We start from the raw sequence: 20256 nt of genomic DNA, 5'->3' as shown, positions 1-20256 counted from the left end.
GCAGAGACAAGAAAAAAATCCTAGTACACCCATCAAAGAAGTTAGACAGGAGAGGCAGTCAGGACTTCCGGAGACAGGGTTCCCGCCCAGGAAGCCCCTGGGAATGGAGGCAGCCCTTTCGATCAGGGCAATCCTGGGACTGGCCCAGAGGCTCACGATCCTTCTACCCCAGACAGGATCGAACCCAGGATCGCCAGAGCCCGGGAGCCAGGGGCCAGTTCCAGTCCAGACGCCCATATAGGGGAGCGGGAGGCAGATCCTTTAAACGCACCAAGTGACGCCAAACAGGATACTCCCATTGGGGGTCGGTTAGGAAATTTCATCAGGGTCTGGGAGCAGACCACGACCGACTCCTGGGTCCTGGAAACGATCAGACATGGCCTGACCTTAGACTTCTGCTCTCCCCCACCAAACCGGTTCATCAGATGTCCCATCTCCAGAAGAGCACACAAGACGAGGCTGATAACTTCGGCTATAGTCCACCTCCTGTCAATTCAGGCCATAGAGAAGGTACCAAAGGAGGAGGAGGGAAGAGGATTTTACTCTATCCTCTTCGTCATCCCAAAGACATCAGGAGGGTGGAGAGCAATCTTGGACCTGAAGGGCCTGAACTATTTCATAAAGTACAGGAGGTTCAAGATGCACTCCTTAAAGTCCATACTAGCCAGCGTCAGGGAAGACGATCTACTATCCTCAATAGATCTCACAGAGGCGTACCTACACATCCCCATCCACCCCAGCTACCGGAAATTCCTCAGATTTACCTACGCGGGGCGACATTACCAATACAGGGCATTACCCTTCGGACTGTCGTCAGCACCAAGGGTATTCACAAAGATCTTAGCTGTACTAGCGGCCCATCTCAGGTTGATTCCGGTTCGCGTCCAGTTTTATCTGGACGACATCTTGATTCAGTCCAGATCTCGGGAACAAGCAAGGACAGATCTCAAGACCACAATCCGAACCCTACAGGGGCACGGATTTTCGGTCAATCTAAACAAGAGCCACCTCATTCCCTCAAGGAGACTGCAACACCTGGGCGCGGTGATAGACACGTCACAGTGCAGGGTATTCCTTTCCCAGGAGCGACTGATCAGCATATCCAAGCTAATCCACCAAATTCAAAAGATCAGGAGAGTGCCCTTGCTACAACTCTCGAAGCTCCTGGGAAAGATGATATCTTGCATGGGCATCATCCCATGGGCAAGGCTCCACTCGAGGGAGTTGCAGTGGTTCCTCCTACCCTACCAGAGGAGGAACCTCAGCACCTCCAACAGGAGTGTGCTGGTACCAGCACAGGTGATGAAATCACTAAAATGGTGGCTATCCCCCATGACACTCAAGGGGAGCATATTCAGGGAACCGAACAGGGTCACGCTCACGACAGATGCGAGCCTGTTCGGATGGGGAGCCCATCTGGGGACCCAGATAGCACAGGGCCAGTGGGGTCAAAAGGACCTGTCACACAGCATCAACTGGCTAGAGCTCCGGGCCATACACCTGGCCCTCCGTCATTTCTCACACCTAGTAACGAGGAGACACGTCCTCGTGCTTACAGACAATGTAGCAGCCAAGGCACATGTAAACAAGGAGGGAGGAACGAGATCAGTGGAACTAATGAAAGAAGCATTGGTTCTGGCTCGGTGGGCAGAAGCCAATGTGAGTTCCATCAGAGCGGAACACATCTCAGGGGAAACAAACACCCAGGCGGACTCCCTGAGCAGAGCCAAGGTGGACCAGTCGGAATGGCGTCTGGACCCGGCTCTCTTCGAGGAGATCTCCCGGAGGTTCGGACAACCGCACCTAGATCTATTTGCCAACCACAAGAATACACAACTCCCCAGGTTCTTCTCCAGATTCCCGTCCCCGGGATCGGAGGGAACGGATGCTCTCAGGTGCCGGTGGCCGGCGCAACTCCTGTACGCCTTCCCACCGCTGCCACTAATACCGGCAACCATACGCAAGATGATCCTGGAGGGCGCAGAAATGGTCTGCATTGCCCCTCACTGGCCACGGCGCCCGTGGTTTGCCGACCTCGTGGACCTTTCGATATCACCTCCGTGGAGGATTCCCCCGGACAGGGTAAAACTCAGTCAGGGCAAGCTTGTACACCCAGATCCCCAGTGGCTACAACTAGCCGCTTGGCATTTGAGCGGCAAAGCTTAACTAAACAATCTTATTCTGCAGGGGTGATATCGATCATACAGGCATCACGAAGGGCGTCCACCAATAGGATTTACGACGCTACATGGAAGGGATTCTGCAGGTGGTGCGCTTCGCTTCACCTAGACCCGACCGCAGTATCTATCCCCAATATCCTAGACTACCTATTGGAGGGTCTTAATAGGGGCCTGTCAGTCAATACCATCCGCAGACAGATATCGGCCCTCTCAACCGTACTCTCCTGCGACAACTTAACTTCCCTAGCACAACATCCAGCGATCAATGCCTTCTTAAAAGGGGCGTCTAACACAAAGCCCCCAGTCATACACAGGTACCCGTCCTGGAACCTGCCTAGGGTCCTTCTAGCCTTGACATCTGCACCCTTCGAACCTCTTGAAACATGCTCACTCCATCACCTATCACTGAAGGTAGCTTTCCTTGTGGCAATTACTTCGGCAAGGAGAATTTCAGAACTAGCAGCTCTGTCAGTAAGGAAGGATCTGTGTACCTTTTTCAAAGACAGGGTCGTTCTTAGACCGACCTTCATCCCGAAGGTAAATAGCACCTTTCACAGATCTCAGGAACTTACGCTTCCTGATTTCTGTCCAAGACCCAAACATAAGAAGGTATCTTCTTCCACCATAGGCAGGTGGATCAGAGCCTGCATAGCGCAGGCCTACGTCTCACAGGATTTGCCAGCACCCACTCAGGTGACTGCCCACTCAACTCGGAGCGCAGCCACATCTGCGGCGTGGCTAACGCAAGCTCCGGTGGAAGAGATTTGCAGGGCCGCAACCTGGTCCTCACCTTCGGTTTTCATTCGACACTACCGTTTAGACTCCCTAGCAGCAGCAGACGCGGCTTTTGGCAGAAGAGTTCTTCAACAGGTCGTATCTGCTCAGAGTTCGGTAGCCTAGACATTCCCTCCCAGGGGGACATGAGGGCTTTGGTATGTCCCATCCATTTGGACTCTACAGTCATCCTGCTGGAGAAGGGGCGTTGTCTTACCTGAACGCCTTTTCTCAGCAGGATGATGTAGAGTCCAAGCCCACCCAGAGGATAGGTCTAGGCAGGGATATAATAAAGATATAATAAAGAGCTGCAAGGTTAATTCCAACAAAGTTTCTCGCCTAAGTCAAAACTGGGGTCACGCCCAAAGGAAGGGGTGTGGCCGAAGTTTTTACCCAGTCTGCCAGGCAGGAAGGCCGTCATAGAACCCATCCATTTGGACTCTACATCATCCTGCTGAGAAAAGGCGTTCAGGTAAGACAACGCCCCTTCTCTTCCGCTAGATAACATCATGACTTTGAATAAAAAAGCAGATTTAGATTCTGAACTTCATAATAGAAGACATCCAGAATTTTACACTGAACCATTTGCATATTTGTTCATTCTCTTTACCCTTTGGGTTTATATTAATACTAATAATATTTAATAAATTAATATAATTAATTCACATTTGAGATAAAATTGTTTATCACGATGCAAGCCAATGATTTAAAATTGACCAGACCTTATTAGCAGTAGAATTCATATAGTAATGGAATACTTTGCATGTGTCATAGAAGGTTATAGCATTCATAATTTAAATACTTCATATTAAAACATAGACTGAAAATAGTTCCCCATGGTATCACTTGTAAGAAACATTTCACACAGTTTGATATCAATGGCACTTGATAAAATTGTTCCAAGGAATGTTTTGTTCTTCAAATTGCTATTTGGCTGCCTCTTTATTTATTTATTTATTTTTATATTTTTGCAATTGATATATGGAATGTTCTTGTTTGACCAGTTTTATTATAAAAGTCTACCTCAGTATTTTCAGTGTAACTGAATTGGTGGATACAGAATAATCGCCATGATTATGATTAGCTTTTGCTGGTCTTAGAAGTCAACTGATATAACATACCGAACTGAAAAACAGAAATTCAGCTCTTTCCTTTAAAAAAATTCTAAATATTTGAATAAAATTTTTATACATCTCCCAAGGTAGAAAAATAAATAATAAATTGAATTTTAATTCATGCTTTTGAATACTTGTTAATAAGGAATCAGTAATGCTATATAAAGATGATTAAGGGACTGGTGGCTAAAAGATATAAGGAACGGTTGCTGGAATTGGGTATGTCTAGTCTAATGAAGAGAAGGACGAAGAGTGACATGATAGCAGTGTTCCAATGTCTCAGGGGCTGCCACAAAGAAGAGGGAGTCAAGCTATTCTCCAAAGCACCTGAAGGCAGGACAAGAAGTAACAGATGGAAACTAATCAAGGAGAGAAGCAACCTAGAACTAAGGAGAAACTTCCTGACAGTTAGAACAATTAGCCAGTGGAACAACCTGCCTCCAGAAGCACTGAAAGTTTTTAAGAAGAGACTGGACAGCCATTTGTCCGAAATGGTATAGGGCAGGGGTAGGCAACCTTGGCTCTTTTGTGACTCGTGGACTTCAACTCCCAGAATTCCTGAGTCAGCATGGCTGGTTCAGGAATTCTGGATATTGAAGTCCACGAGTTATAAAAGAACCAAGGTTGGCCTATCCCTGGTCTAGGGTTTCCTGCCTGAGCAGGGGGTTGGACTAGATGATCACCAAGCTCCCTTCCAACGTTGTTGTTGTTGTTATTATTATTATTATTATTAAACCAGTTAGCATACAAAAATGTACAAAGAGAAAGTTGCCTTTAAATGAAGAATAGTTAAATATTTATGGCAAAATAGAATAGGTTTGTCACGATGAAACATACTACAATTTAAATACATCTAATTTTTATGGCTAACCCATAAGTTAACAGCCCTCCAGATTTATATGGATTCTGAATTGCAAGTAACCATTTAACATTTTTTGCCAATATATAACTTTTTTCCCAAAGGCCATCCAGAACCTGTGCTTTTTTACTGCTTGTGGCTCTAATTTTAATGACTGTCTGCTTTTACTAAAACTGCATTCAACATCTTTAAGGTTCTATTGCTTTATCACTTTTTGCCAGCCTCAAGTTTTTATTGATTAATTGATTAGATTAGTATCCTACGAAGCTCAGGCAGGCTTTAGGGCAGGCATGTCAAACTGCCAGCCCACAGGCCAGATGCATCATACTGAAACAGTGCCCACCCCATTGCTGGCAATGGGGAAAAAGTCATGATACGTCGCACAACATCACGAGTTTGACATGCCTGCTTTAGGGTGACAATCTTCCTATAGCAATAGCCTACTAAGGTGATTCATCTGTGAGAATAAGTGGCTTGATTGCACACAGTGAATTTCCAAGAGTGTAAATGGACTTAGGTCTAAATCTTTTCATTCCAGATCTTAACAACACAACACTGGATCTGAACAAAGTGAACACTGAATTTAAATTAAATTGGTAATGCTACAATTCTGCTGAAGTCAGTGAAATATGTTAATTATTGTTAACTTGTTCCCATTGATTTAGAATGGTTAAAAAGCTTAGTTACAACAAATGATAATTCTGGGGGCATTGAAATGAAGGACTTTTATGATGCTTACTTTTTATTCATAAAATATTTGTATATGTAGCATTTTTTGTTCCCTCTGCCAATTTTGATGTTGTTGCCTTTCACCATCATTTCTCCGGAAACCTTTTTGTTGTTGTTGTTCATTTCTTATGATTTCTAACTCTGGAAGTGTACTGTCCTTGAACAAATTTCACTGAAGAAAAGATTGAAAGTCTCTGTTTATCTTCCGAGAATGATAGCTAGAAAATCCTACATTCCCTGGTATATGTTGTTCCAGGAATCCTCTCTTTAAAACCAAATGCATAGCATTTCATAAATTTGTTTAGTATGTATTATTGTGGTGGTAGTAAACCTACATTACCACTTCTGTTTAAAGTACTAAACTGATATTTGCATTTTATGTTAGGGTAGTAGTACAGTTTAATTTTCAGGAAAGATTTGGGACTAGTTGTTTTTTGTTTAGGAAGACATGCATTTTCTTATAATTTACATCAAAAATTATAGCTATAGAAATAAAAGTTATAAATGCAGAAATATTTTGTGTCATACAAGCATCAAGGAGAAGAGAAAACAAAACAAAGTGAAAAAATGTATTGTGTATTTTATTTAATCTATAGGGGTGGGGGAGGTATGCATCTGACTCAGTGTTAACTCCTGGACAATTCCCTGAAGTTTTCTTGATAGGATTTCAGAAGCGTCCCAAAGGTGCTTTTTCAAGAGGCAATTGGACTGGCTTGTTTTTCTTTGAAGACGTTTTGCTTCTCCAGCATGAGGATGGAGAATCCATGAATGGGTTTACTTCATCTTCCTGCCCAATTAAGTCTGCCAGAGTTGCCATGCCTCCTGCTGGGCCAGTATTACCCAGTTACGACTTAGTCTCTTGCCCAGCAGGATGCATAATTGTTGGCTCCATTGCAGACTTAGCAGATCGTATGATCTTCCCATTCATGGATTCTTCAAACCTTTTCATCACAGTGCTGCGATCAGCGCTGCGATAATTCTCCCCCTCCCCAACTTAGCACTCAGACATAGCTGTTCCAGGCCGTTGTCAGCGTCTAGGATTCCAGCTGCTCAGATGCAAATTAGCTAGCCGACTGAAAGCCAACTTCAAGGAGGCTCGGAGAAGGTTGCCTGCAGCGCAGCTGAACGGCGGGCTTCATGGGGCACGCCACAGAATAGCTGACATTCAGCCGAAGCCTCAGGTGCCAGATTGATTCAGGCACGTTCATTGCGGCCTCTAGTTTAGTTTGCTGCAAGGACAGCCGCCCTCCTTTTTTTCAGATTAAAGCCAAATCTCGCTGGCGCGCCATGGCCATGCCCAGAACAACTGTCATTTGGCCTGAGACCTCACTTGCTGTCCTAATTTTGGCGTGCTCGTTGCAGCCGCCATTTTGCATGCCGCAAGGACTGCTTCTGGCGTCCATTGGAGATCCTCACTTTGAAATTCCTTTTGTTCACCGGCAGCTCAATTAAGGCCAAGGTTTCTCAGGCTCTGCTACAACAGCTGTCACATCAGGTGTTCCCCTATAATTTAATTTGATTGACACCGCAAATTCCTGAGGAGTCAGGGCCTTCCCAAAAAGCTCTCACTAAGCAGACACCATTTTAGGTTCTTGTTCCTCAGAGACTCAAAGCCCAGAAGCCTCCATTTTGCCCCCCCCCTGCCTTTTACTACAGCCTTAACCAGACCTCAACGGTCTCTTCCTCAATCTCTTAGTATTAAAGCATGCTGGCACGCCTTTTGGCCCTGACGCCTATGTTGAGTGCACAGGCATTTATCACTACGGTGATTTGCCACCACTAACAAAGGGATGTGTGTGCTGGCGCTTGCCAACTTGTGATTTTGGCTGCCTCCATCTGCCTGACCACTGTGCCATCAGTGCGCTCTCAGGCATTGATAGTCATCAGGAGCATTTTGGTGCGCGAGAGGCCTATATTGGTCCAGTGGCCACCATAGTCTAGAGCAATTACTGGCATTTTCCAGTATCTGGGGTCACAACCACACCCAGCACTCTGCTGCCATACCTTGAGATCCTTCTTAGAACAACACTGACAGATCTCTGTCATGATGGCAGACAACGCAGCACCTCAGACTGTGCATGGTGCTCCTGGTACTCCCGCCAAAAAGAAGTGCAAGTCCTCCAAACTGGAGGCTGCAGAGAAGCTTAAGGCCAAGGCCAAAGCTATCTTGGGCAAAACACCCTCTAAGGCAGCTGAGAAGGAGGCCAGCAGGAGACACCTTGCCTTGGAAAGACAGTTCTCCAAGGCTCAAAAGCAAAATCCAAGTGGAACTGTCCACGCTTCCCCGGTCCCAGCTGAGGGTTCACTCTTTAATCCACAACTCCCCCCATCCAGTTCCCTAGTCCAACAGACATGGTCCCCGGATGGTGAGGCCAGACGGGGAGGTGATACCTCTCGACCAGGGATCCCATTGTCCTTCAAGGAGTGTGGCCAGAGCAGTTTCAGGCTCTAATCGCCTAAGCATTTGCCCAGGGCATGCCCTCCTCATTCCAGAGGCCCAGGCCTGAATCTGCCACACCAATGACACCATCTCACTATCAAGAGCTCCCAGAATATCCGTGTTCCATTGCCTCTGACCGATGCTCTCAGGACAGAGAGTCATATTCTGAAGAATACGAGTCAGAGCACATACAACTGTTGGAAGATGAGGAGTCATCTCTGGACCCTTCCCCCTTTGTAGGCCTTTTTGAGCCAACATTATTCAAATCATTATTGTTCAAGGCAAGTACCTCTGCCAAGATTGACTCCGATCAGGAGCTCAGCCGGTTCTTTCCACCAGCCAAGACCCAAGTCCACGTTTCTCAGAGCCTACTGTTACCCAGAGGCATATATCTTGTCCTTCCTTCTTTTTGAATACCATTAAGAAACAATGGGGAACCCTTGGCACCCCCCTGCACTGGGGGGAACTGAAAAGAAACTATTCAATGTCGCCCCCTCCTCGTCAGAACTGCTGGAGGTCCCGGTTGTGGATGAGTCTTTAACTCCGCTCTTTTCTTCTTCCACCATGTCAGGAGACATGGCTGAGACCTTGAGATCGGAGGACAGAAAATCCGAGTTTTCTGTACGCAGGTCCCACCAAGCCTTGGCGTGGTCAGTGAAGACATCCACTTCCACCTCTTTCTTTTCCAGAATTTCCATCATATGGCTCCAAGAACTCCAGGCCATGATTCCCCTGGAATAGGTATGTGTGCACCAGAACCTGGGTAAGTTACTGGCGACATCGGATTACATGGCGGATGCGTCACTACACGCCGCCAGGTTCTCATCCCGAGCTATACCCTCCAACGTAACAGCCTGCAAGCTCCTATGGCTCAAGCAATGGCAAGCGGACTTAAATGGCGCTTAGCCACCGCCCCTTACACTGGTGGACAATTGTTCAGAGAGGCCCTCAACCTTACCTGGTGGAGAACCGAGACAAGCGTAAGGTGATGTCCCACGTTTCCAGATGGACTGACAGAAGATCTAACCCATACTTCCACAGACAGCCATTTCGTTTGGGGTCAAGATCGGATTGGACACAGCCTCCCCGCCCCTTTCCTCCCAGGCCTGAACGACAATCGGAACATTCCAGTCCCAGGCCCAGACAACAGTTCCAGTCCAAGCTGCCCTTTCAAGGCACGGGAGGCTGTCCCTTTAGAACAGTGGTTCTCAACCTGTGGGTCGGGACCCCATTTGGGGTCGAATGACCATTTCACGGGGGTCACCAAACCATGCTGTCCGCCATTTTTTTCCCTTTTCCCTAGCTGTCCTACTCCCTCTTATTCGTGGCCACACCCACTTGGGGGTCACCACAACATGGGGAACTGTATTATGGAGTCACGGCATTAGAAAGGTTGAGAATCACTGCTTTAGAAGAAATAAGTGACTTCAGGGAGGGGCCCCCCATAGGTGGCAGACTTTCCCTCTTCATCCACAAATGGGAAGCCACCACTACAGACGCTTGGGTACTCAACACCATCAAGTGCGGTCTGTCCCTAGAATTCTTGTCTAGACCCCCAGATAGTTTTATTTCTTGCCCGGTTCCACGGAATCCAACCAAGATAAACCTCAAGACCAAGGCCATACAGCACCTCTTAGAGATAAGGGCCATAGAACTGGTGCCGGCTGGCCAGTTGAAAGAAGGCTTCTACTCCATCTTCTTTGTGGTGCCAAAGGCCTCAGGAAGATGAAGAGCCATACTCAATCTGAAGGCACTAAATTCCCATTTAGTTTACAAAAAATTCAAGATGCAGACGCTCCAATCTATTTTGGCCAGCATCACGCGGGACGACTTCCTGATGTCCATCGACCTCATGGAAGCGTACTTACATGTCCCCATCCTCCCCGACCATCGCAGGTTCCTCAGGTTCTGCTACACAAACCATCACTATCAGTACAGGGCCCTACCATTCGGCCTTTCCTCCACTCCAAGAGTATTCACAAAAATCTTGGCAGCACTAGCTGCCCACCTGAGATTAGTCCCGATACGGATCCAATGCTACCTGGTCAATATTCTCATCCAGTCCACCTCCGTTCAGGCGGCTCAATCAGACCTGACCTTGTCCATCAGGGTCCTCCAGGACCACAGGTTCTCCCTTCAACTTTCTGAAGAGCCAGATAGCTCTCTCCACTTGCCTCCTCAACCTGGGCACGATCGTAGATACGAGGCAGTGCATGGTCTATCTGTCGCAGGAGCACCAGGACAGTATCCGAACCCCAGTACTTCAGATCTAAAGGGAGCGTGTTGTTTCTCTGGCAATCCTTTCCCAGTTGTTAGGGAAGATGATCTCTTGCATGTCCATAGTACCATGGGCCAGACTACACTCCAGGAACCTGCAATGGTTCTTGCTCCCGTTCTTGGGCACCAGCTCCTCCAACCAGAAGGTGAAGGTTCCACTTCAAACCCTGAAATCCCTTCACTGGTGGACCTCCCCAGCGGTAGCCAGAGGTTCATTATTCAAGGAGCCAATCCGGCTCACTCTGACTACTGATGCCAGTCTGTTCAGCTGGGGGGCCCATCTACAATCACAGTTGGCTCAGGGCTGGTGGTCCCGGCCGGACCTGAAGCACAACATAAATTGGTTGGAGCTCAGAGCCATACATCTCTCCCTACGCCACTTCAAAAATAATGTGGCGGGAAAACACATCATAGTCCTTACGGACAATGTAGCGGCCAAAGCCCATGTGAACCGACAATGGGGTACCCGGTCCAGGTCCCTCATGACCGAGGCCCAGTTGTTGGGTTCCTAGGCAGAGGCCAACCTCTCCTCCCTCAAGGCAGAGCACATTTCGGGAGAGACAAATCGACAGGCGGACTTTTTAAGCAAGGCGGCAGTAGATCATTCCGAGTGGCGCCTGCATCCCAAACTATTCACGGAGATAGCGGAGAGGTTCGGTCATCCGACACTGGACTTGTTCACCTCTCCAGAGAATTCTCAGCTCCCGAGGTTCTACTCTTGGTTCCCTTCTCCAGGGGCGGGGAGGGCAGACGCCCTCCTCAGCCCATGGCCCAGGGAACTATTATATGCTTTCCCCCCTCTCCCTCTGCTCCTGGCAGTCATCCACAAAATACTCCAGGAACGGGCAGAGGTCATACTGATTGCTCCACACTGGCTGAGACAACTGTGTTTTGCCGACCTTATAGGCCTTTCCATCTCCCTCCCCCCTGTGGAAAATCCCTCCAGACCGCATTGCCTTCAGCCAGGGAGCTCTGCTGCATCCAGAACCCCAGTGGCTCCAGTTAACCGCCTGGCACTTGAGCGGCGACTCCTGACCCGGGAATCCTATTCAACAAGAGTAATCTCCATGATTCAGGCATCCAGACGCCCCTCTACCAATAGAATCTACGATTCCACGTGGAAAATCTTTAGTCTCTGGTGCACCAGAAACCATTTAGATCTCTCGTACATCACCATCCCGAGAATCCTGGAATATTTGTTGGAGGGGCTCGACAAGGGCTTAACACCCAATACCATCCGCAGGCAGGCGGCGGCACTGTCAACAGTACTTGAATGCAACAATTCAACCCCTTTAGCTCAGCACCCCATGGTGTGCTCCATCAAGGGAGCGACCAACACCAAACTGCCTGCGATCCATCAATATTCCTCTTGGGACCTATCATGAGTCTTACAGGCCCTTATCTCACCTCCGTTTGAGCCCATTAACACCTGTACACTGCGGCTCTTGTCCATGAAGGTAGCCTTCCTAGTAGCCATCACGTCAGCCAGACGCATAGCAGAACTGGCAGCTCTCTCTGTAAGAGAGGATCTATGTGTTTTCCACAGTGACAGGGTGGTTCTTCGATTAGATCCGTCACTTGTTCCCAAAGTAAACACCCTGTTCCACAGGTCTCAGGAGGTGATACTTCCTAACTTTTGCCCTCGTCCGTCTCATGGCTTAGAACGCCAGTGACACACTCTGAATGTGCACACGGCACTATGCCAGTACATCAAGTGAACTTCTGCCTTTTGTAAATCAGAGGCACTATTTGTCTCCTTTCAACCCTCTTCCAATGGGCAAAAGGTTTTGTCATCGACCATAGGCAGGTGGATCAAAGCTTGCATTGCAAGGGCATACCAATTGCACTCCTTGTCCGTTCCAAGCCGTATCACCGCTCAGTCCACCTGCAGCACTGCAACATCGGCAGCTTGGGCAACACAGGCATCCATTGGAGAGATCTGTAGGGCGGCGACTTGGTCCTCGCCTTCCCCATTCATAAGGCATTACAAGATAGACAGGTTTTCCTCCACGGACACCTCATTTGGCCGGAGGGTGCTGCAACAAGTAGTGTTATCAAGTGAGACACAGGCCCTGACTAATTCCCTCCCATAGGGACAGGGCAGCTTTGGTATGTCCCATTCGTGGATTCTCAATCCTTATGCTGGAGAAGGGGCGTTGTCTTACCTGAACGCTTTTTCTCAGCATGATGATGAAGAATCCACATCCTCCCCTTCAGTGCCTGTCATGTCCTGTGTCGGGTAGGAGGAGCCAATACGTCCGACTATCGTCTGTTGCTTCACCTTCGTCGTAACTGGGCCCAGCAGGTGTGGCAACTCTGTCAGACTTAGTCTAATTGGGCAGGAAGATAAAGTAATTCCATTCGTGGATTCTCCATCATCATGCTGAGAAAAGGCACAAGTGGCGGCAGCGGTGTGACAAGCCATGCAGTGTCCTGTTGCAAGTGGCAATGGTGCAGTTGGCACAATGAGCCATGTGGCCTCATGCCACGAGTGGCGGCAGCAGCCTCCTTCAACCAGCAACTCTACAACATACAGTCCACTATGTAGGACAAGCAGGCAGAAGACTGGCAGAACGCGTCCATGAACATCAACTGGCAGTCAAAAGGCATGCCGAAAATTGTTTAATTTCACAACCTATAGGCAGATTTAACCATAACTTCAATTGGGAAAATGTGACAATCCTAGACCAGGCCAAATCCCAAAATGCCAGGAAATTTCTAGAAGACTGGCACTCTGACAAATCAGCCTTCCATAGACACATAAGATATTAACAACATCTACAGACTATGCAAAAAAGATAATCAACCAGTCCCAATGTGAAAAGGATTCCAGCACCTTCCCACCAGTAATCAGCACTCAGATCAGCATAGATTAACTCCAAGATCAACTTCAGACCAACAATCAAATAAGCAATACCTCAACCGAGAAACTACCAAAGAGCCTTCAGTAAACAGCCCAATCAAAGAATCCCTAAGACTGCCCCCACCCACACAGAGACAAGACACCAGAATATAAACTGACAGCAAACGGCACTCCTTACTAGCACTGATGATTTTATCTAGTTAGGGTAATGAAATATCTGCAAGAAAACAAGCTCAGAGAGCACCAAAGATCCCTCATTTCAACCCTGAGTTACAAATATTCTCCTTCATTGGTGACTTGAGATAAGTTATACATTCAACCCAACCTATTGCTGGGGAAACTAGAAGTTTAGAATATTAATATCTACATTGCTTGAATTGACCAAAAAAAAGGTGAGATAAAAAAATAAATAAGATATTAGGCTCGAAAGATAAGCAGAGACTTAGAAAAATAAAGAAGAGTGTACCAGGCAACCAATAGTGCACCAGTAGAAAAGGAGCTGTCAAGTAACTGGGCATAACCACATGACTATCTGCTTCCTGATCAAGAATCACCTTGACCTGTATGGAAATCACTAAACAGACTGTGTACCAGGGTAGGAAGATCAAAGGACAATTTAAGAAAATGGGACTTCACCATAGAAGATACTTTTTGTGAATGTGGAGAACAACAGTCCATCTCATATATGCTATGGTGCATATGATGTTCTTCAACATGCACAGAAGAAGACCTCATGCTGGTGAGAGGAAATGCAGTCGATGTGGCCTGATACTGGGCAAATGTCATCTAGTTTTAATCCTATTTATTTTACATAGTATTCATATGTGCTATATCTATGACCTATTTTATACTTATTTTAGCTGCTTAGTATTGAATGGTATATGTCCATAATTTGAAGATGCTTCTGACATGAATAAAGATAAAAACACTTAATGTGCATCATTACTATTATTATTTGAAGTTATATCTTCCATCTTATTTTTCCCCACCTCAAGTAAGGTAAATTGGACTGAGAGAAAGTGACTGACCCAAAGTCACCTAGTGACCTTCTGTGGCTGAAGATTGACTGGAATTGGGTCTCTATTTCCTAGTCCAACACCTTAATCATTAAATTGACTTTCAATTAATCAAAACAATTTTCTTTATCCTTTTATTAGTCTTAATTTCTCATAAAAGAGTTGTTTGTTGGATTTGAGTATTAATGTGATGTTACTGATAATCATAAATATTGAAGGTAGTCTTTCACATAAAATCATTTTATCATAAGATACTTCTAAAGTATCCTTTCTTTAAAGCAGTTGATATCAAAACTCTTCATTTTTAAATCTGTATGTATTGGAGTGATCACTCACTTTTTGATATCCGTATAACTTTTAATATTAAATTGGCTGGTGAAAGTAGTGAATTTAATTATAATGTTTTCATTATGGACAGTGCTAAAGATTATCAAGCAGATTTCTTGTGCAAGAACTTTTTGCAAATGACCTACAGGTAAAATAGGGTTTATATCTCTAAATTGTCTGTTTGGACTTGGATTTTTTGCTTCCTTTATCTTTTTTCTTGTCTACACTTTACCTGCCCATTATAGTACTTTCTGTACTCTCCTATTCATATTAGGGCTAGAAAAGTAGGCAAAGCTTTGGTGGCTTTGTTTAGTAAGCCAAGGAAGGAAAGAAACTGACGTCGGGGAATAAGGGGAACCCAATAAACAATTCAGAATGACTAGGAATCCCTAGGCATAAATTACAGTGGAAGAAGGATCAGGTAACGTAGTTGCTGAAAAGAGTTTTGAAAGAGAGAAGAGAAATACAGTGTGCTTCATCTGTGGTGTTCTGTATATAGCCACCCAAAATCACCTTACAGTGGGGCAAAAAAGTATTTAGTCAGCCACCAATTGTGCAACTTCTCCCACTTAAAAAGATGAGAGAGGCCTGTAATTGTCATTATAGGTAGACTTCAACTATGAGAGACAAAATGAGAAAACAAATCCAGACAATCGTCACATTGTCTGATTTGGAAAGAATTTATTTGCAAATTATGGTGGAAAACAAATATTTGGTCAATATCAAAAGTTCATCTCAATACTTTGTTATATATCCTTCGTTGGCAATGACAGAGGTGAAATGTTTTCTGTAAGTCTTCACAAGGTTGGCACACACTGTTGCTGGTATGTTGGCCCATTCCTCCATGCAGATCTCCTCTACAGCAGTGATGTTTTGTGGCTGTCGCTGGGCAACACGGACTTTCAACTCCCTCCAAAGGTTTTCTATGGGGTTGAGATCTGGAGACTGGCTAGGCCACTCCAGGACCTTGAAATGCTTCTTATGAAGCCACTCCTTCATTGCCTGGGCAGTGTGTTTGGGATCATTGTCATGCTGAAAGACCCAGCCACGTTTCATCTTCAATGCCCCTGCTGATGGAAGGAGGTTTGCACTCAAAATCTCATGATACATGGCCCCATTCATTCTTCCCTGTACACGGATCAGTCGTCCTGGTCCCTTTCCAGAGAAACAGCCCCAAAGCATGATGTTGCCACCCCCATGCTTCACAGTAGGTATGGTGTTCTTTGGATGCAACTCGCATTCTCTCTCCTCCAAACACAACAAGTTGTGTTTCTACCAAACAGTTCTACTTTGGTTTCATCTTACCATAGAGCATTCTCCCAATCCTCTTCTGGATCATCCAAATGCTCTCTAGTAAACTTCAGACGGGCCCGGACATGTACTGGCTTAAGCAGGGGGACACGTCTGGCACTGCAGGATCTGAGTCCCTGGCGGCATAGTGTGTTACTGATGGTTGCCTTTGTTATGTTGGTCCCAGCTCTCTGCAGGTCATTTACTAGGTCCCCCCGTGTGGTTCTGGGATTTTTGCTCACTGTTCTTGTGATCATGTTGACCCCACGGGGTGAGATCTTGCGTGGAGCCCCAGATCGAGGGAGATTATCAGTGGTCTTGTATGTCTTCCATTTTCTAATTATTGCTCCCACAGTTGATTTTTTCACACTAAGCTGCTTGCCTATTGCAGATTCAGTCTTCCCAGCTTGGTGCAGGTCTACAATTTTGTTTCTAGTGTCCTTCGACAGCTCTTTGGTCTTCACCATAGTGGAGTTTGGAGTGTTTGAGGTTGTGGACAAGTGTGTTTTATACTGATAACAAGTTCAAACAGGTGCCATTAATACAGGTAATGAGTGGAGGACAGAGGAGCCTCTTAAAGAAGAAGTTACAGGTGTGTGAGAGCCAGAAATCTTGCTTGTTTATAGGTGACCAAATACTTATTTTCCACCATAATTTGCAAATAAATTCTTTCCAAATCAGACAATGTGATTGTCTGGATTTGTTTTCTCATTTTGTCTCTCATAGTTGAGGTCTACCTATGATGACAATTACAGGCCTCTCATCTTTTTAAGTGGGAGAACTTGCACAATTGGTGGCTGACTAAATACTTTTTTGCCCCACTGTATTGTTGAGAGAAGCGATATATAAATTTAATAAATAATTGCTTCAGATTTTTATGAGAGCTAAATGTATAAGTTTTAAATCATATTATAAAATATAAAATTTGCATTTCATTTCTCCCCTGCCCAAGTTATGGTACCAGCCACTTTAAACTGTAAACCTTTGTAATGTTATTTATATATTAATAGAACATACATGGTTGCTCCTCAAATTTAATGATCACAGACAGTAAAAACAGACATCCTTTGCATCATGCTCCAGACCAGGGGTAGGCAACCCAAAACACTGAAAGAGCCACTTGCACCCGTTTCCCACCAAAAACAAAACGCTAGGAGCCGCAAAACCCTTTTGATATCTAAAATGAAGATAACTGCATATATCCTTTTTTACATACACACACACACAGACGCACACACACACACTCTAAAGGTAAAAGATATATGCAGTGTTATTTTCATTTTAGACGTCAAAAGGGTTTGTCTCTCTTCTCTCCCTCTCCAAGGCAAGCTGCCCTCCTCTCCATCCTGCATCCCCTCCCCCAAAGAGATTGGCTGGCAGTTTGTCAATCACCCCTCTTCCTCCTCATCCCCCCCAATTCTAACTTCAGCAGAGTTTGCATCAGAAGAAGAAGAAACGGGGCGCTTCCCCCCCACCCGCTGTTTCTCTTCCTCTTTTCCTTCTCCCCTCACTTCTTTGGCGCGCGTTTACTAGGAGACCACCCAGATTTGAGCATCTTGGATTCTGACTCTTCCTCCCACACTCCATACCCCCATGGATCCCTTCTTCCTCCCCCATTCCCTCCCCCCACCCCAACACCGGCACTGCCACCCCTTTTTCCATCCTTCCTGTGAGCGTGCGGGGACGTGCCTAGCTTGCGATGGGACCAGCATGGAAGGTGATGCTGCTGCCACGAAGCGGGTAGCAGTCCCGGCGCCCAGGCGCAGCAACCAGAACGGTGGCTAAGCGCCCCCCCCCACGCCCCTATTAAGCTCTCCCCTCTGGGCAGGCAGCAAGCTTGCAATCGTGCTCAGAGAGAGAGAGAGAGAGAGGCAGAGAGCAAGCCCGGCCTGGGACCTCCCCTCTTCCAGTCAGGATCCTGGTGAACAAGCTTATAAGGTCCATGCCCAGCAAGACATACTGGGACTCTGGAGAATGACTGGGGTCCCCTCCTCCGCCCTAGCACTTGGGGGCAGCTTCTCTGCGCCCCCCCATGCCCTGTCTGAGCCGGCCTGATCTGGACCCTGCGGGCGCTCAGTTGGGCAGCACTGGGGATGGCTGGCATAGCACAGGCAGTACCAGAGCTAGGTGGGACTCCACAAGAGTGTCCAGCTGGCCTCTCCCCCTCCCGATCTCCATGCCCACCTGGACTCCAGGCATTTGCACCGGGCCGGGAAGGTGCGTCTCTCTCGCCAGCCCTGCTCCGCCCCACGTCGTCATGGGAATGCCGGGTCGGCCAGCCTAAAAGATGGTCAGGGCCTCTGCTCTCGAGCTGGGAGGGTGGGCGAGTGGGCAGCTGGCGCTGAAGGGGTGGGGAGGGAGGCAGGAGGTAGCAGAAGGCGCTGAAAGGCGCCCAGGGCACTGCAGATCAGCCTGAGAGGTGGAGAAGGCGGGCGAGGGAGCCATCAGCCAACTTGCACTTAAGCTGAGGGCGAGTTCAGCGCTTGGTTCGGTGCCAAGAGAGCCAGGGAAACGCCGCCGCGTTTGGCTGAGCATGGCCCTGGCGCGAGTGAGGCAGATCTAGCGGCTGCGGTGAGAGGGTGCTATGAACAGCTACGGCTCCCCGTACCTGTACATGGGCAGCCCGTTGGCTCAACCGGCCCGGGCGCCCTTCCCCAAGTGCACGCGTTGCTGTAACCACGGCGTGCTCTCATGGCTGAAGGGCCACAAGAGTGGCCACGCGTCATGGCCGCCCAGATGGGGCTGCGTCACCAGTAGGCCAACGAGCCTAGAGAGCCTTTTGCCCAACACGCTGTGCATCCTGCCTGCCGCTGCTACCGCCCCCGTGCCCTCCTCTGCTACGCCGCCCGGGCACCCCAGAGCAGCGCTCACCAATGCCAATGCCGCCCAGGGACGGCCTGTCGTGGCACTAGCCCCCCCAGCAGCGCCATGGCTACATCCCATGAGCAGAGGGCGAGCCTGGGCAGCGTGGAGTCCCAGCTGGGGCGGAGGCCAGCGATGGCATCGTTCCCTGGGCCATCTACCTTCTGCGCCGCCGGCGTGTTCGGGCCGGAATCGCTCCAATGGCCTGCCGACCAGTCAGCTCTGTCCACCGGCGACACTGGAGCCTCCCATGCTAGCGGAGGGTTCGGTGGGACGCTCCCTGGGGGGGATCCCAAAGCTTCCCCACGCAGCTCCCTGGCCACGTACGCCTCGGACTGAGCCAGGAAAGGGATTTCCTGGCTGCCCTCCTCCAGGAGGCGAGGCATCCGGGCGCAGGGCCAATCAGCCCTGCGAGGGGGCAAGTCCCATGAGAGAGAGAAGGGAAGGGAAGTGCAAGTGACTCTCTGTCTCTCTCTGCAAATGGCGGAGCAGGCTCTGGAGCCGTAGGAGGTGGCTCAAAGAACCGCATGTGGCTCCGGAGCCGCAGGTTGCCGACCCATGCTCCAGACCAAATAGCCTCCTGGCTCAAGCTCCATGCTAGTCCATTTGTTCTTATGAAAGGACATATATTCAAACCTTGTTTTTAATTGGACCTAAAGTAATACAATAGAGAACCAGTTTGGTGTAGCAACTAAAACACCAGGATCATGAATTCTAGTTCACAGACCCAATCACACTGTTTCAGCCCTAGGGAGAACACAATGGCAATCCATATCTGAAATTGAAAAAAGTAGTACAATGGGCATTATGTATGTTTCCCTTAACAAACTTGATTTGTTAAGTATACTAGCTTGTACGAGAAATATGCAAGAACTGAAAGGAAAGTTCTTTCTTCCTAGGAGGAAGAAATTCTGCTAAGATTGCTTTATTTTTTATTTAAGTATACTGATCTATTGTTCCAGTATGGTGTCACTGAGACTTGCGGACTTTTAATGATGTGACTGATCACTTTTAAACAAAATTTGTATAGTAATTTAAAATATATAGGTACACCATTTCAATATTGAAATAAGAATATAATTTGTATCCATTTAGTATTTCCTTGTAAAATTGCCCTTTTGTGTTGTTTTGTGTTTCAGAGGATGGATCTTGGAGAATGTCTGAAGGTGCATGATTTGGCGTTAAGAGCAGATTATGAAATTGCATCAAAAGAGCAAGACTTTTTCTTTGAACTTGATGTATGTTCTATTATAAAGAATGGAAAGAGAATTGGTAGTGCTAACATCTGGTCAAATTGTGCATTATTGTAGAATATTTAATATAGAATTAATTTAGAATTTCTGACAGTTATTAGTAAAGTATGCAATTATTTGAAGCTGAAATGAGAAAGGTGTTTCATTTGAAATTAAAGTGATAAAGGGCTTCAGATTTGCACATGATCTTAGTACCTTGAAGAAGCCATGCATTTTCCTAGTGTGACATGGTAGTTATTACACTGTCCCACTTCTTCTAACTAGCTTAGGG

The 20256-nt window shown here is 47.1% G+C and overlaps 1 protein-coding gene across 3 annotated transcripts in view; it reads left to right on the top strand.

The window, feature by feature from the left end:
* LOC120304715 (putative RNA-binding protein Luc7-like 2) overlaps window positions 1-20256 on the top strand; it is a 59127-nt gene that overhangs the window by 26594 nt on the left and 12277 nt on the right. For 2 of the 3 annotated variants that reach the window (XM_039335622.1, XM_039335623.1), the window contains one exon: window positions 19872-19970. In XM_039335622.1, coding sequence (XP_039191556.1) covers window positions 19872-19970 — 99 coding nt within the window. Of the gene's footprint in view, window positions 1-5466; window positions 5525-19871; window positions 19971-20256 lie in introns of all 3 variants that reach the window. The other variant, XM_039335624.1, reaches the window with a different exon arrangement.

The sequence above is a fragment of the Crotalus tigris genome, unplaced genomic scaffold, assembly GCF_016545835.1.
Source record: "Crotalus tigris isolate CLP2741 ecotype Arizona unplaced genomic scaffold, ASM1654583v1 scf7180000017644.4837335, whole genome shotgun sequence".
NCBI lineage: Eukaryota > Metazoa > Chordata > Lepidosauria > Squamata > Viperidae > Crotalus > Crotalus tigris.
The sequence above is the reverse complement of the archived record's forward strand: the minus strand, read 5'-3'. Positions and strand labels throughout refer to the sequence as shown.